Here is a 17568-nt window from a genome sequence, read left to right on the forward strand (position 1 = left end):
CACACTGCTACTGGCTCATATAACCAGTTTTAATTGTTTCTTACTTTATGAAGAGCCTGCCTGGACTTGATTCACAAGGCAGAAACTGCCAGGCGGTTTTGCGAAAACCTTCAATTAAAGTATTTAACATTATTGCTTACAGTGGTACCTCAGGTTACATACGCTTCAGGTGACATACGCTTCAGGTTACACACTCCGCTAACCCTGAAATAGTGCTTCAGGTTAAGAACTTTGCTTCAGGATGAGAACAGAAATCGTGCGGCGGCGGCAGGAGGCCCCATTAGCTAAAGTGATGCTTCAGGTTAAGAACAGCTTCAGGTTTAGAACGGACCTCCAGAACGAATTAAGTACTTAACCTGAGGTACCACTGTACTTGTATGGAGAGATGAGAGGCATATTTCTTTTTCTATCATACTATCAGTCAGCTGAACCTATGGGTGCCTTGGTTAGCAGTACTATCTGCCCTTGTGCGGTGCTCCTGGTAACAGACAAGCTATCACTGCTGCGCTATCTTATTTTACCTGTAACCAGCAGGTGGGCTGCGGAGGAGATGCTTGAGATGAGGTGGAGTGTTCCCCCAAATCACCTTGCTGGTTGACAACAGCAAGTGCATGTTGGATCCCTGTGGGAGACTGTCAGAGCTCAGAGTCCTTGCCTCCTCCCATTCTGAAAGAGACTCTGCTCTGTATGAATCAAAATGGAGGGGACAGAATCATCTAGCTTTCTTCTCACCCTCTCAGCCTTCCTTGCCACACAACAGCTGTAGGTCCAAAGTGAGCTGCATAGCTCCTTGTTCAGCAATCAGCTTTTGAATGTCAGGTCACAGCCGATGAAAGAGCAGGCAATATAACTTTACCCCTTAACGGCCTTTCGTTGCTATCTTTCCCTGTTCTGATAAGATTCCGCGAAGTCTTCAAAGCGCTGGCGGAAAGCGATGAAGGGAAGCTGCATGTGCTCAGAGTTACGTATGAAGTGTGGAAGAATCATCCACAGGTGAGAGTGAATGGACTTACAGGTTTCCTCCTTTTCCCACTCATCCAAAAAGTACATTTACATTCCATCGATTGATTTCAGTGTAAAGTCTGTGCTGCTGCACCGGGCCCTAAATCAGGCTTCCTCAACCTCGGCCCTCCAGCACTGGCAGAGGAAGAGGAGTGTGCAGCTGCCCCCTCAGGCAGCGCCCCCCCCCCCCAGTGCTGGAGCATGAAGCTCCGCCGCTGCCCTCCAGATGTTTTTGGCCTACAACTCCCATGATCCGTAACTAGCAGGACCACTGGTCATGGATGATGGGAATTGTAGTCTCGGAACATCTGGAGGGCCGAGGTTGAGAAAGCCTGCCCTAAATCCGTGGGAGATTATTTCAGTGTTGCCTTTCGCTTTCCGCTGCCCGTTTTGCAGTTCACTTTCTCTTGCAGGCTCTGCATTGATTGTACATTAGAATAGATCAATGATGCGTTTGGGATAAGATATATGGCTTGGGGAGCAGTGCACAAAGCGCCGGCCGGCCCCCATTCAGCGTGGTAGTGCCAGGAGGCAGGCCACACCCGCAAATAAGCCTTGAATTTTAAAGGTGCTGCTTATTTGCGGATGCGGCTTATAGTCGGGTCAATACAGTCATACCTTGGGTTGAAGTAGCTTTGGGATGGGTATTTTCGGGTTGCGCTGCAGCGACCCGGAAGTAACGGAGCGCGTTACTTCCGGGTTTCGCCGCTCGCGCATGCGCAGATGGTCAAAATGACATCATGCACACACGTGGAAGTGGGTTGTGTTCGCTTCAGGGTGTGAACGGGACTCCGGAACGGATTCCGTTCGCATCCAGAGGTACCACTGTACCTTTTTTGTAGGATTAAACAACATTCCACATGTATTTTCCCTGTAATCTTCACGATAGCTCATTATCACCGCATGCAGCAATGATTCCCAATCTTTGAATAATTAGACAAAGTGCCCTAGACACCTGTTTCTGTACAGCAATTAAGCTGGAATAAACCCTGCATGCAGATTTAACCATTAAAGGTACTATTTTGTTACTTGGAGTGTAGTTTCCTTTAGGTTTAAATTGCAGGCAGCAGGCATAACACAGCTAATATTGCCTCCCAATGCAGAGACTTCTCTCTTAAGTGACGCACCGTGAACTCTCTTTCGTGACTTGCACCAAAGCACAGGGGAGTAAGCTCATCTCACGGCTTTGGTTTTGAAACTTTTTTTTTTATTCTGAATTAAATTTCTAAAATAAAAAGTGTACCATAGCTTTCAAAAATTTAGGAAGCAGCATTAGATTATGCTTCCTGAGTTGTCACTACTATAAGATAGTTGAGCAGGAGAGACAGGGGTGTGCCCTTATTTTGCCTAATCTGTTCTTTTCAGTAGCAGATAAGCACCTGCTTTTGATAAGCTGATCCAGAAACCCTTTGCTTCCCTTTTCACGCAGATGATTGCTGTGCTGGTGGATAAGATGATTCGCACACAGATTGTGGATTGTGCTGCAGTAGCAAACTGGATTTTCTCTCCAGAGCTGGCTCATGATTTCACTAGGTAACTAGATGTAAATCTCCCTCTCCCCCCCCCTTTTTTTAATTGTTTGGGTTGTGATTTGAATGATGCTGGCAGCAGGTCACCTTTTAACTTTCTCAAAATACTTGCGTTGAGTTAACAGCCTTTCACTCAGCTTTTCAAAACTCACACGAAGAAATTACAGAATTTTTGGTAATTCAACCATTTCTGTTTATGGCAGGGAGCAAAATCCTGGTGCGTTGGGCCCAATTCACACACATTATGCTGCAACAAACCTGGATTTGCCAGAGTGTGTGAATGACAATAGGCCACAGCCAGTGCCAGTTCTTTCTCATGTACATCTACAATGCACTCCAGGTTGCAAACAGAATTGTTACATTCATGCTTGATACTTCAGGAGATGTGGTACAGTCAAACCTCATATCCCAAACACCGAAAACCCAGAAGTAAATGCTCCAGTTTTCAACCATTTTTTGGAAGCTGGACGTCCAACACGGCTTCCGCTTGAGTGCAGGAAGCTCCTGAAACCAATCAGAAGCCGCACCTCAGTTGTTGAACATTTCGGAAGCCGAATAGGCTTCCGGAACAGATTATGTTCGACAACCGAGGTTTTACTGCACGTCTAAGACATCATTTATGAAATGCCCTTTAAAATGAATTGTAGGGAAGATTCATTGATGGTACAGGATGCTTATTCCTAATCCACAGCCTCCTGTATCTTGCAGTTAATAGCCAGCTTTACAAGAGAGCATATACGATGTGTACATTAGCATTATGACTGAAACGAGCCAAAGTATATTGTATGAACTAGAGCATCTGTTTCTTTCTCTGCTAGGTTTTATATCTGGGAAATCTTACACTCAACAATCCGTAAGATGAACAAGCATGTGGTGATGATCCAAAAGGAGCTAGAGGAGGCCAAAGCGAGATTAGCCAAACAGCACAAACGTGTAGGTAACCATTTTCCAGGGCTGTGAAAAGAACGTTACTTGACGTCAAGATGTGTATAAACCAGCAGTACTGTAACTCTCTTCCACCAACAATAAAAACGAAAGAATTGCTATACTGTGTAAAAGTCCAACACTCTGTTTTCAGCAGCAGCCAGCCAGAGGCTTCTGTAAACCTCATTGTGTGTTTGTCTCCATCATCTGATACATTGCCTCTGAAAAATGGGGGAGAGCCTGGCAAATAGCCATTGGTAGACCTCTTTTCCATGGATGTGCCCATTCCTTTTTTTTAAAAGCCATTGAGCAAATAGCAATCACCACATCTTGACGTAATATGTTGATTATGAGTGTTATGTCTGGCAGACCAAAGGACCAAATTAGGCTGCTACTTTCATTGTGTAGCAAGCAGCTACATCTGAGCTTTTTCTTTATTTAATCGCAGGCACAATTGACTGATTGTGGATCAGGAACACATACAAAGAGGAGAGGTTTACCCCATTCCTTCCTAGCAGCGATCCTGGCTAAAATTGCTGCACCCTAGTCTAGCTATGAGGCTTACATGAGAAGTTCCCATCGATGCCAGTGCAAGCTTTTGTTTTCGTTAAGACTCCTGCCTTGCACACGCGGTTCCCGATGACATTGGCCACCTCTGCAGCTGCAGCATTGGGCAGTAGCCAAACCACTCGTTCCATCAGTGCAAGATTTATTTTTGCACAGTACACACATACACCTCTGGCACACTCTGTGCATTCTCCCAGATCTTCTCCATGGGGCTGGGGGAAACCCCAGAACAGAGTTAGGGGGCTCAAGGGGAGAGGAAGTTCTGTTGCCCAGCCAAAAGTCCTTGCACTGATAGAAGGTGTGCAGTGAATACTGGCCTAAATTATAGTTACAGATAGGTAGCCGTGTTGGTCTGCCATAGTCAAAAGAAAAAAATTCCTTCCAGTAGCACCTTAAAGACCAACTAAGTTAGTTCTTGGTATGAGCTTTTGTGTGCATGCACACTTCTTCAGATACACAGTGTATCTGAAGAAGTGTGTATCTGAAGAAGTGTGCATGCACACGAAAGCTCATACCAAGAACTAACTTAGTTGGTCTTTAAGGTGCTACTGGAAGGATTTTTTTTTATTTTGGCCTAAATTATGTTAGGAATCTAATAGGACATGCAGAGATCAGAAATGCTTGCAGTGACTTGAGTTTCTCATTGTATTGTTTACCACTGTGACACCCCCGGTCCTTTCCCTGAGAACCCCAGAGCAGCTTATATTGGGAATCCCAAGTGGTTTCCTGGGCTGGGCCAGCTTACCTTTACTGTAGATCAATATTTCATGGCTTCAGGCAACACATGCAGCAGTACCTTTTTGTTTTCTGATATCTTACACGTTGCATTTATTCTTTTAGTAAATGCTATAGATGCATGCTAAAACCATGACTGTAGCTCACTTCAAGCTGGAAGAGAGAAGCTTTCAGCACTTTGGTGGGACAGGTCTCTAGAAACTAAAAAAGGGAATGAACAGAATGTGCCCTAGCTGACCTTTTGGTCTCGGCGATCTTATGATCCCCCCCGTTAAATGTTAACTATTCCTCCCCAGCGAGACAGTGATGACGATGACTACGATGACGATCGAAGTAGTGACAGGGAAGATGGACCCCTTGAAGAGCAGATCGAACGCCTGCAAGAAAAAGTTGAATCGGCTCAAAGTGAACAAAAAAACCTCTTCCTTGTAATATTCCAGGTAAATATTCAGAAATATTCATTGGCTTTTAGAAAACGAGTTACCCTATTTTTCCGTGTATAACATGACCCTTATTTTGGGGGGCTGAAATTTATGAAAATGTGGGAAGACGACCCCCATTTAAAAAAAATTATTTTAGAGTAAAGAAAACCTAGTCTTATAGATGGAAAAGTATGGTAATAGAAGATGGACTGTTAAGTGTTGGGGAAGCTTTGAACCTCAGCTTTGCAAAACTTTATAATTTGTATTTTAACCCTTTAAGTTAACCAGTTTTACTGTGGGTGTTTTTGGTGTGAAATTGCTTGAGATATTTTAAGGGAAGCGATTCATAAATGGAACCAAAGAAATGATATGAAAAGTTTCAAGTAGAGGAAGCAATTCCAAGTATTTGGGAACTTGAGGAGGAATTCATTGCAGTGCTAAGTTAAAGTCCCTGAACTCTACTCCTAGTTGTACTAGCACAGGGGTCAGCAAGCATTTTCAGCAGGGGGCCAGTCCACTGTCCCTCAGACCTTGTGGGGGGCCGGACTATATTTTTTTTGGGGGGGGGGGGAATAAAAATGAACAAATTTCTATGCCCCACAAATAACCCAGAGATGCATTTTAAATAAAAGGGCACATTCTACTCATTTAAAAACGCGCTGATTCCTGGACTGTCCGCGGGCCGGATTTAGAAGGCGATTGGGCTGGATCCGGCCCCCGGGCCTTAGTTTGCCTACCCATGTACTAGCAGAATGGCTTGTGCTGGAGAAGCTCTGGAAGGCGGCAGCATGGTCTCATAGCTGTGGTTAAGCAACAGATTGCTGTAGCCTCATACTGTTACACAACCAGCTTCAAGAAGTGGAACTATTGTGCTGGCGTGTTCTCACGCTCGTTGAACCCAGGAAAAGATCTCCGGAAATTAGCAATGAATTCTGTGCTAAGTGGCGCTGTTCTGTCATGAAATTTCCATTCTTTAATTCAGAAATACTATTTCTCACATGTCCTCATTCTCTCATCTTGTCTGTGGACGTTGACTTCCCTGTATTTGAAAGATGTTGCTAATATTGCCCTTTCCAGCGCTTCATTATGATCCTCACGGAGCACTTAGTGCGCTGTGAAACGGGAGGCATTGATGTGATTACACCTTGGTACAAGAACTGCATAGAGAGGCTGCAGCAGATCTTCTTACAGGTAGGTCTCATTCCTTTCCAAAGTCACGAACGTGGTAACTAGAAATTGCATAGAAATGTGGTCACACAGAAATGATAATTCTGCATTTGCAAGTACTTGCTTGAGGAAAATGTTCAGGAGGAAGCTATACTCGGCTGATAGTCCGTATAAATGGGCTTTTTCAAAATCGTTTATACTAGAGGCCAATATAAACCTGAGGCAGGATTCACTTACTCTTTCTATAAAGAAGCACATCTTGCTTGTCTTAAACTGACTGGTTGTTCTTGTCACTGTTGTGATTAAGACCAGGGGTCAGCAAACTTTTTTAACAGGGGGCTGGTCCACTGTCCCTCAGACTTTGGTGGGGAGCTGGGCTATATTTTGAGGGGGGGGAATGAACAAATTCCTATGTCCCACAAATAACTCAGAGATGGATTTTAAATAAAAGGACACATTCTACTCATGTAAAAACACCAGGCAGGCCTCACAAATAACCCAGAGATGCATTTTAAATAAAAAGACACATTCTACACACTGATTCCTGGACCGTTCGCAGGCCAGATTGAGAAGGTGATTGGGCCGGATCCGGCACCTGGGCCTTAGTTTGCCTACCTGTGATTAAGACTGTCCAGCCCTTCAACCATTTTTTATACTATTCTTCTCCCTGTCTCTGGCTGCTCTTCTCGGGTTCTTTTTTTTGACCAGAATTGCAGGTGACATTCTTGGTGTATTTTATCCATTCATAATACGTTTCTGGTGTTCCTCAGCTGCCGAGTGAATGCGGGGGGAATGTGCTTTCTCTCACTATGTCCTGCCAAGACCAGTAATGAGTAACTGAGACGGCTCTTTTCTGTCTGCAGCATCACCAGATCATCCATCAGTACATGGTGACGTTGGAGAATCTTCTCTTCACAGCAGAATTGGATCATCATATATTGGCTGTATTTCAGCAGTTCTGTGCATTGCAGGCCTGAGAGACTTCGTTTTTGTACAGGACTTAATTGACTTCACCTTTTTAAAACAAAAATGGGAAAATTGATGAGGGAAGAGGAGGAAAGAAGCTTTTAATTGGAAAACAAGCTTGCCGTGCTGTCGTAGATAAGCTACTCGGCACTCAAACGGGGCAGTTCTTTTAGCAGTAGAGGCCTAACTCTTGTTTTACGACCGCTAGGTGACTGGGATGGAATAATGTGTGGATTTCTAATTTTGAAATGGTTTGAATGCTGGCTTCGTCGTGGCATTTGTTTTGTCCCCTTCTGTTGTTTGTATAAAAATAAAAATAGGGAATAAATAGGATTGGTTACCTTTGCTTGGCCCTTACATAAGAATGAATTCCCTCATTATAATAATGTGAAGCAAGCATCAAGACTTGTGAATCTGAAGAGCAGCTTCCCAATGAGTAAGATTAAACTCTCTGAGGGACAGGAGCATAGGACATGTGAAATGCTAAACAGGTGAAGCCTCCAGAGTAGCCTAGAGTATATGTTTGTTATCAAAATTAATTTTCATGGTTGTATGAAACATGGTTGAAATACAATCAGAATATGTTTTTTAAATCTGCCTATTGTACTTATTTTGGGTCGCAACGAATAGGTGAAACATCTATTTGGGTCGCAAACATCCTGTAAGAAATAACTACAATACATAACGATTTCTTAGTGCTTCACAATATGTTCTTGATGGAGAGTGGGGTGGGGGTTGGGACTCCTTTGACTTCATAACAGTGGGAAGTGTGGCGTTCACCTACTTAGCAGAAGTTGGCAGCCCAAGCTCCGGAATGTGTTCTGCTCCAGCCACCATTACAGGGTAACTTTCTGAAAAAAGCAAATTGACTGTGAGCTGGACTGGGAAGAACCTTGTCTCCAGACCATCTCACTTTGTGAAGAAGAAAGCAGCCTGGTCTGCTGTAAAATAATAATAATAATAATAAATTTTATAAAGCATCGATGCATGTTGTGCATCGTCCTAAATGCTCATTACTTGCTCAGGAATTTGGCCAGGATGAAGTGCTGACTTAGAAATGCCTTTGCAAGACATCTTGGTCACACCCCTCTTGGCTTAACTGTATTCCCACATGCCATGAACCTGTTTCTCTGCCCAAGGGCTGTGTGAAGAAGACTTGGTTTTTCTGAAGACCTCACATTCTGCAATTCAGTGATACTGTTGTATTTCTCACCTATATCATCTTTGCCATGAACAACTATAAAGGATAGGCAAAACTTGAGAGTGATAGTAAAGACTGGACAGGCTAGTGTCTCATATTAGAAAAGAGTATTTTAGCAGTCCTAAATTACGGGTCTAAATTAGCTTTTTCCTAATCTTTGACTAACTCAGGAATGGAGTCGGACAAATTAAGACAAGAAACAAAGTATTAGGCTGCATTGAAAAACTGACAGATTGCCAGATTCGGATGGTATCTTAAAGCAGTGTTTCCCAACCTTTTTTGGGCAAAGGCACACTTGTTTCATGAAAAAAATTACGAGACACACCACCATTACAGCCCCGTGACGTCAGCGCGCAGCGTCACGCTGGGAGGGACACACGAAAGTGCAAGTTTCAATTTTTTCCCCTCCCCCTTGCCTTCCTTCTGTGCCAACCGCCAAAAAGCCAAGAATCGCGGGACCGCCGGCGGAGGGGGGGAGGGTGAGCGGAGGCAGCGGCGAGCCCCGTTCCTCCCCATCCGCCCCATTCCATGCAAGGAGCGCGAACAGGTGTGAGAAGGGGGTCAAACCTGCGGGTCGGCGCCGGGGAACCTCCAAGCTTTGGGGGTGGGGGGGGAGGAGGCAGCAAAGCGAGGCAGGAAGGAGAGCGCGGCTTGGCTGGGTGAGCTTTGGCAGGGGCAGGGAATGAGAGCCGCGAGGCGGGCGCTGCGGACGGAGGTGCTGCCCGCCGAGCTCGCAGGCAGCCAGGCAGGCAGACGGCGAGAGCCCCGCGCTGGGCGGCCTCTCCTCGCCGCCGCCGCCCCGCCTCTCGCCGCCCAACTCGCCCGCCTCCCTCCAGGCAACATCTCGCGGCACACCAGGCAACATCTCGCGGCACACTAGTGTGCCGCGGAACAGTGGTTGAAAAACACTGTCTTAAAGGATTCAGAATGAATTTGTGATCTAACAAAATTATGTAACTTGTCTCAGAGGTTTGCCTCCTGAGGCATTCTCGCAGGAGTGTACATCAGTATTTGCAGTCCCAAGTGTTGCTAGATGTTCCTACCTTTCCTTGTTGCACAGAACCATTTCTCTCTGATTAATTTCCCCAAGCACTTAATTTGCATCTGGTTTCTCTACACACCTCGTTACTGAATGCCTTCACCATTTAAGTTGTTTCTTACTGAAAAGCTTGAGATTGTCTTGGCTTAAAAGCCCTTGCTGTGGTGGATATAAAATCACTGCTTTGTGTACGTATGTGAGATGCCACTGGATTCGCACTTGAGCTGCTGCTTCTCAGCTTTCATTTTAACTAATGAAAGTTACATGTACTTAAGTGTGCTAAGGACTGCTGGCTAAATAAGATCTCAAGTGGTTAAGGGAAGGGATCTGCTGGCTTTTCCTCTACAGCAAAACTAGAAACCATACACGTGCATAATTTAAGGGGGGCCACTTCCTGTAATTCCAACTTTTGTAGAGCATTACCAAGCCCTGGCGCTGTGGGTTAAACCACAGAGCCTAGGACTTGCCAATCAGAAGGTTGGCGGTTCGAATCCCGGCAACAGGGTGAGCTCCCGTTGCTTGGTCCCTGCTCCTGCCAACCTAGCAGTTCGAAAACATGTCAAAGTTCAAGTAGATAAATAGGTACCACTCTGGCGGGAAGGTAAACGGCGTTTCCGTGTCCTGCTCTGGTTCGCCAGAAGCGGCTTAGTCATGCTGGCCACATGACCCGGAAGCTGTACGCCGGCTCCCTCGGCCAATAAAGCGAGATGAGTGCTGCAACCCCAGAGTCTGCCACGACTGGACCTAATGGTCAGGGGTCCCTTTACCTTTACCTTACCATGCCCTAGTAAATTACTTCAGTAGCATCTTTAGTCCCAAATGAACAAAATGCTATTGGGATGTACACCCAGTGGAAGTCTTAACACTTTGTATCACGCTATTAGAATATCCAGCAGGAATTACTGAAGATAATGTGCAATGAAAGATAAAGGGATGAGAATACCATTGTTTTCACTTATTTTATTTTATTAGCAGTGATACACAATACAATTCAATGCTTACATGATTCAGCAGGCTGCACAGTTCTCCCATTAAATCAGATTTTTAACACTGCATTTCAATTGTGGATGAGGAAGACTGCGTGTAAAAAAAGTCGCTGAGAACTTAGTTCATTGGATTAAAAAAAATTACAAAAGGTACATTTTAATGTAACACTAAGAACATACTACATTTTTTCATATGTTAATTCATGACCACACGTCGTGCAGGTTTTCTTGTACAGGTCTTCATCTATCATTTCTTCAGCCCCGTAGTCATGTTGATGAATGCTTGTATCTTTTTTCCATACGCTACTCCTTACAGCTCGGCGCAGTTCTAATACAAAATGAAGAAGAAAATTATTCAAGGCAGACCAGAAGCCTCCAAGTTTCTCTTTTGTGTCCTGGAGATTGGCTCCTGCTTTCAACCAGGACCCCTGATTTGTATATTGTAATCCAGAATTTGTAGGGGCAGAAAAACTGCAGAAGTCTTCCCAACATTTCAAGTTCCAAAACAATTATACCAAACTGAAATATTCCAGAGGGCCAAATTAACAGAGAAACTATCCCATAGATGGGACTAACTCCCTCCCCGCCCCCCTGGTAGGTAAAAAGATAAAGGACCCCTGGGTGGTTAAGCCCAGTTAAAGGCAACTGGGGTGTGGCGCTCATCTCGCTTTCAGGCCGAGGGAGCTGGTGTTTGTCCACAGAAGGCTTTCCGGATAATGTGGCCAGCATGACTAAACAGTTTCTGGCTCAACAGGACACTGTGATGGAAACCAGAGTGCACGGAAACGCCGTTTACCTTTCCGCCACAGTGGTACCTATTTATCTACTTCCACTGGTGTGCTTTCAAACTGCTAGGTTGGCAGGAGCTGGGACAGGGCAATGGGAGCTCACTCCGTAGCGGGGATTCAAACTGCCGACCTTCTGATCAGCAAGCCCAAGAGGCTCAGTGGATTAGACCACAGTGCCACCCGCGTTGTCCAAGTACCCAGTAAGCCGTTCAGTGTGCTAGAAGATGAAGACACCTGTTGTTTAACTGGTAGGTTTGTGGGGTGGTGTGGTGAAGAGAATGCTCAATTCACACTCACCTTTAACTTTCTTATCAAACTTCTTTTGTTTCATCTTCTCTCTGTTGTCTTGTCTGCTTTCCTTCGCTTCTTCTAACGCTTCTTCGCTACCCCAGATTTCAAGAGAGCGCTTGATCACCTGCAGAATAAGACATTTGAACAAACAAAAAAGCGGTCTCGGAGTTTGATCTCTGTTGCAGCGCACTGTGGTCTACGCCCAGAGGCTTGATCTGTGTAGGCCTCAAGCCTGCATGGATCTGTTCCAAGGGAATTCCTCTGTTTCCCTCCACACTATAAAAATGCGACACAAAACTATGCAGATACCCACTCATTAGTTTCATTCATGTCGGTACAGAAGTAGTGTGACATTTAATAAACTAGACACATAACCTGTATCCAGCAAAGGCATTTATAACAATGCTGCCCTTCTGAATTAACATGTAGAAGGGATCCCTGCATGTGAAGGAGGGGATGCTGTGGAATGTACACAAGTGTTCAGAATAGGTAAAGGTAAAGGGACCCCTGACCATTAGGTCCAGTCGTGGCCGGCTCTGGGGTTGTGGCGCTCATCTCGCTTTACTGGCCGAGGGAGCCGGCGTACAGCTTCCGGGTCATGTGGCCAGCAGGACTAAGCCGCTTCTGGCGAACCAGAGCAGCACACGGAAACGCCGTTTACCTTCCCGCCGGAGCGGTACCTATTTATCTACTTGCACTTTGTGTGCTTTCAAACTGCTAGGTTGGCAGGAGCAGGGACCGAGCAACGGGAGCTCACCCCGTCGTGGGGATTCGAACCGCCAACCTTCTGATTGGCAAGTCCTAGGCTCTGTGGTTTAACCCACAGCACCACCCGTGTCCCTAAGTGTTCAGAATAGGGCTTGGCGATGGCAGCTTTTCAGCATTGTGATGTATCACCAGCCAAACACTGTGATGTTGAAAAGCAAAGTGAGGAACAAGCTGCAATGGGCCCAGTCCCGTGAAGCGCTGGGGTGAAACTGCCTCAGCTGCTTGGCAGGAGTATTGGCAATTTCATTCCAGTGAGCCAATGCATTTTGTTCCTCCACACGGGGCACCAGCGGCAGAGGGACTCGGTTTACCTTTCCGCCACAGTGGTACCTATTTATCTACTTCCACTGGTGCCCGGGCACTAAGGGAAAAACAAGCTGAATAGCTCCAGCACTTCGCAACTTGTTTTTCCCTCAGTTTGAGGACCAGAGCATGAGGGCAGCCTCACCTGGCGGTGTCTCGTGGGTGAAACCACCACTGCTCTTTCACTGCCAGGTACCCAATTACCTTTTCTGGAGGGTCACACCCTGCATTTTGTCTTCCCTACTGTAAATAAAAACTGGGTGTTTTTTTATAGAGAGATCACACATTATTGAAGAAAGTTCGGTACCTGTAGCTTTAAGTAAAGTTTCATGTCACCCCATCGCGGATTATGAGGGTTTTTCTTCAGAATAAATCTTAGCACCGGTTCTCTCTTGTCTAAATCGCAGTCTTTCAGAAGATACTCTTGCTTGGCTTCACTCCTTGTTATGAGTTTATGCTTTTCTTCAACATCTCTGAAACGAGGTCACAATTACTTGCACCCTGCCTATCTGACTGGGTTCCCCAGCCACGCTGGGTAGCTTACAACAGAATACAAAACAACACACTGAAACATCAGACATTAGAAACTTTCCAATACAAGGCTGCCTTCAGATGTCTTCTAAAGGTTGTATAGCAACTTATCTCCTTGACGTCTGATGGGAGGGCGTTCCACAGGGCAGGTGCCACTACCAAGAAGGCCCTCTGCCTGGTTCCCTGTAGCTTGACTTCTCGCATTGAGGGAACCACCAGAAGGCTCTCAGTACTGGATCTCAGTGTCCGGGCTGAATGATGGGGGTGGAGATGCTCCTGGACCGAGGCTGTTTAGGGCTTTAAAGGTCAGCATTGGATACAAGCCATTATTTCCCCCTTTCTTTGTTTGCTATATACCTGCAATTATCGCATGTTGCTAGATCAAAGTGGTTCATGAGGTAGGAATCCATGAATTCTTTACCACATTCTTCACAAATAATGTAATCAAATTCTAACACAGGCCCTGTTTAAAAAAAGAATAAACAACAACAGGGCGTTAGCTGTTAAAGTGCATTCAAGACAGCAAAAGTATTTTTTTAATTTTAAATTTATTTATTGATATTTATTCAGAGCTACACAAAAAATACCCATTGCAAAGTATCTTTTTATAATGCACTGATATAAAACAGCTACTTAGTCTAAAAAAGAACAAAGGCAGAAAGGAGAAAAGACAAGAAAAAGGAAAACCTGAAGAAAGAAAGAAAGAAGAATAAAAGGACTTCTGACTCTGTCCTGCAGCTAAATATAGTATTTATGCATGCAGCCTTCATATTCCTTTTAACATTCTTTACATTCCCAGCCCTGCAAGACCAGACTGTTAGATAATTATGAACTCATGCACAATACAGTGGTATCTCGGGTTAAAAACTTAATTTGTTATGGAGGTCCGTTCTTAAACTGAAACTGTTCTTAACCCGAGGTACCACTTTAGGTAATGGGGCCTCCCGCTACTGCCACACGATTTCTGTTCTCATCCTGAAGCAAAGTTCTTAACCCGAGGTACTATTTCTGGGTTAACAGAGGCTGTAACCTGAGGCGTCTGTAACCCAAGGTACCACTGTAATGTTCATCAGCTCTTCTAGAAGAACACATTGCAATGTGTGCTTGTACCAGCCTTTCAGACAAGTATTTTTATGTCTCTGCAAGTAAGGAATTTCGCTTTTGGCTCAGGTCCCATTTTCCCCTATCATGGCACCTTCCACTAACTACAACAGCAGCCATTTCCTCACTGCCATATTTACCAGGGAGATGCACAACTTTCTGTGCTGTGTTTTCCTCTTCCTCCTCCTCTTCAAGAAAGAATCCTCCCCCAGTATCGATTATCTTTGGGGGCGCTTTCACTTTGGAACTGCCTGCAGAGACAAACAACAAAAATAAACTTTGCAATCAGTACCTGACACTCATGTAATAAAGTCTATGGGTAGGTGAGGCAGCCATGTCTAACCTTGCTCAAATGTTAAGAAGCAGCCCACAATCCAAAAAAAAGGGAGTATCTATTGAAATCCAATACATTATTATTGCATTGCTTTAATATCCTATTATATCCTATATTTCATCCAAGGGTTCTCTCTCTCTCCATATTATCCTGACAACAACCCTGTGTGGTAGGTCAGGCTGAGGCTTGGTCACTGACCCAAGGCCAAGCTTCAAGGCCATTTGGGGATTTGAATCCTGGTCTCCTAGATCAGGATTTCCCAAATTTGGGTCTCCAACTGGGTTTTTTGGACTATCATAGCCCATCATCCATAGCTAGCAGGACCGGTAGTCAGGGATGATGGGAATTGTAGTCCAAAGGCCTATCCTAGATCCTAGTCTGACACTAACCACCATACCACACTGGCTCTCTATACATTTAGAGATCCCCATTCACTTTTAAGAAGGATTAGACTGCTAAAACTAACGAGGAAGATGGGCCTGAGGTCGCTGAAAGGACTCCTTTTGGGTTGTCGACATCAAGGATCACCCCAGGTATTTTCTATCCCTGGATCATAACTCCAAAGCTGGTGGCAACCACCTAAGATTTCTGCTTTGTAGCATTACCGATTGAAGGCTTTCCTTCTTGCTTGAATGTTTTTAAGGAGCACTGCATTAGCCTCCTTCAGGAGCTCACAGACTTCAGCATCACACAGCCACAAAGGAAACCCACAACTTCCCATCGTAATGTGCCTTTTACTTTCCAGTATACTTTTGCTAGCCATATGCACAATAGGGTGGTTCATAAAAAAAACTTTTTTTTGAAAATGCCTGCTCCAAAGGCCTGAAATTTCAAGAAAATAGCTGTTTACTTGGCCGTTTTCCTATGTCGTGAAGGCTGAAATTTCAATTCAGTGGAGCAGGGTCAAGATATTAACTGATGTGCGTGAAATTTCAGATCTGGCTATATAATCCCTAGTGTAGTAAGATAAGACCTTTGGAGCAGGCTTTTTTTTAAAAAAAGTTTTTTATGAACTGCCCTAAATTGCACAACTGGCTCAGACTGCAGAAGCCTCAGAGGCAAGCCCAAGGTCGAAAAGCATGAGAATTGGCCACAACATCAACCCTGTACTGCTGGGGTTTGACTAGATGAGCTTTGGAGGTCCCTTCGCATTCCAAAATTCTAAGATTTCCCTCTTCCCTATCCACATGCCTCTCTGACCAGCTGGAGGCTAACCTGCACAAGCTACCTGGACCATCGTGTATTACATTGCAGTGCCAAGCGAACCTTCGCCGGTAGGAGGGTAGGGCCTAGTTGCCAGCCTTGCTTGCCTCAGCATCAATGCCCGCTGGCGATTCCGCTCTATCTTTGCCCTCATCGCGGCAGAGAGTGCGGGTTTCTCCCCTTCAGGAGTAGAAGATTCCATGGCCGGATTCAGAGACGGAAACCTAGAAAGGTTAGTAATAATAATATAATAATAATATCTTTATGGTCATTGCCCCCTTCGGGGACAACGAAATTACTTGACTGCTCCATACCAGCAGGAATGCCTTTCTGTAAAAAAATCAAAATCAAATCAAGTCTTACTGAGTAGTGATTTAAATCATGATTTAAATCGATTTGATTTAAATCGAATCCACCCTGATTCAGTGGGACTTTCAGGTAGAAGAGGGTGTGGAATTGCACCGTGAAACGAGGCCTTTCCTAGCAATTGTCCCAACAGCAGATCTGAAAGCAAATGCTTGTTTTGCGCTTACCAAACCGGTAGATCATCATTTTATTCGTATAATTGAGGCCATGCACAAAGCAGCTTACAGCACGGGGGGGAATTACGCAATTACAAAAGCAAAGCAGTCACAAACAATAAGTACAACACATCGAAAAGTCCACAAAATGGAGCAATTGCCACGTAATAAGAGGTTAAAAATATTAATATCAAAATATTAATATCAAATAAAAGCATGATTTTTTATTTTTTTTAAAAAAAATATGCAAAATATGAATAACAGCAGAAACAACCACGAAACCCAACAAACCATACTCCAGCCCAGATCAAACTGCAGGGGGAAAGTGGACTTGCCTTTGCCAGCCGCTTTCAGCCCTTCTGCAAAAGCGAGAAGAAAACATCAACAGGACCGGAAAAAGGACCCTTACCTGCCCACACAAAGGCTTGGCTTCTTGAAGCTGTGTGCGCATGCTCCTGGAGGGAAGCCGTCCCTTTAGAAGCGCTCGGCTACTTCCGTGACTGTAGAAGTGCGAAAGTATAGAGGCGGCCGTCCCTAGAGACGCCACTTCCTCGTTTATACTCAGAGGCCTGTTTTGTGTGTGGTGTTTTTTTTTAAAATGTAAAAGACACCTGCTTCTTGGGAGAAAAGCACTGACAAACCTAGACAGCATCTTAAAAAGCAGAGGCATCACCTTGCCAACAAATGTCCGTATAGTTAAAGTTATGGTTTTCCCAGTAGTGATGTATGGAAGTGAGAGCTGGACCATAAAGAAGGCTGATCGCCGAAGAATGGATGCTTTTGAATTCTGGTGCTGGAGGAGACTCTTGAGAGTCCCATGGACTGCAAGAAGATCAAACCTCTCCATTCTGAAGGAAATCAGCCCTGAGTGCTCACTGGAAGGACAGATCCTGAAGCTGAGGCTCCAATACTTTGGCCACCTCATGAGAAGAGAAGACTCCCTGGAATAGACCCTGATGTTGGGAAAGATGGAGGGCACAAGGAGAAGGGGACGACAGAGGACGAGATGGTGGGACAGTGTTCTCGAAGCTACCAGCATGAGTTTGACCAAACTGTGGGAGGCAGTGGAAGACAGGAGTGCCTGGCATGCTCTGGTCCATGGGGTCACGAAGAGTCGGACACAACTAAACGACTAAACAACAACAACACTTTGAGGCACAAATGAGAGCCGTATCAATCAAGAGCATACC

At 45.0% G+C, this 17568-nt stretch overlaps 2 protein-coding genes and 1 long non-coding RNA gene across 8 annotated transcripts in view; 1 reads left to right on the forward strand and 2 right to left on the reverse strand.

The window, feature by feature from the left end:
- NCBP1 (nuclear cap binding protein subunit 1) overlaps positions 1 to 7905 on the forward strand; it is a 30585-nt gene extending 22680 nt beyond the window's left edge. For all 3 annotated transcript variants that reach the window (XM_083481731.1, XM_083481732.1, XM_083481733.1), the window contains 6 exons: positions 900 to 993; positions 2432 to 2535; positions 3350 to 3464; positions 5054 to 5197; positions 6257 to 6370; positions 7210 to 7905. In XM_083481731.1, coding sequence (XP_083337857.1) covers positions 900 to 993; positions 2432 to 2535; positions 3350 to 3464; positions 5054 to 5197; positions 6257 to 6370; positions 7210 to 7323 — 685 coding nt within the window. In that variant the 3' untranslated portion in view covers positions 7324 to 7905. The remainder of the gene's footprint in view (positions 1 to 899; positions 994 to 2431; positions 2536 to 3349; positions 3465 to 5053; positions 5198 to 6256; positions 6371 to 7209) is intronic.
- The window catches only part of LOC310696528, a 131152-nt gene that overhangs the window by 47158 nt on the left and 66426 nt on the right, over positions 1 to 17568 (reverse strand). The gene's annotated exons all lie outside the window — the stretch shown is intronic.
- Positions 10498 to 16821, reverse strand: XPA (XPA, DNA damage recognition and repair factor). Of its 4 annotated transcripts, none has more exons than XM_083481991.1 (7): positions 16714 to 16821; positions 15921 to 16081; positions 14461 to 14571; positions 13577 to 13682; positions 12996 to 13161; positions 11624 to 11741; positions 10498 to 10866 (listed from the first exon to the last, which is right to left on the reverse strand). In XM_083481991.1, the coding sequence occupies exons 1-7, from the start codon at positions 16758 to 16760 to the stop codon at positions 10718 to 10720; spliced, it is 858 nt and encodes a 285-aa protein (XP_083338117.1). In that variant the 5' UTR covers positions 16761 to 16821; the 3' UTR covers positions 10498 to 10717. The 4 variants fall into 4 exon arrangements, with proteins under 4 accessions (XP_083338117.1, XP_083338119.1, XP_083338120.1 ...); XM_083481993.1 differs by having other exon boundaries at positions 16788 to 16807; XM_083481994.1 differs by having other exon boundaries at positions 15870 to 16081; positions 16714 to 16751.

The sequence above is a fragment of the Podarcis liolepis genome, assembly GCF_965112155.1.
Source record: "Podarcis liolepis genome assembly, chromosome: 17".
Classification (NCBI taxonomy): domain Eukaryota; kingdom Metazoa; phylum Chordata; class Lepidosauria; order Squamata; family Lacertidae; genus Podarcis; species Podarcis liolepis.

Excerpts from the sequence above, each read along its gene's own strand:
- XPA (XM_083481991.1), bottom strand. The coding sequence starts at position 16,760 with ATGTTTTCTTCTCGCTTTTGCAGAAGGGCTGAAAGCGGCTGGCAAAG. Across the intron at positions 13,162-13,576 it reads GCAACATGCGATAATTGCAG|AGATGTTGAAGAAAAGCATA; the intron begins GTATATAGCAAA and ends ACCTCGTTTCAG. Across the intron at positions 10,867-11,623 it reads GTTTGATAAGAAAGTTAAAG|AACTGCGCCGAGCTGTAAGG; the intron begins GTGAGTGTGAAT and ends ATTTTGTATTAG.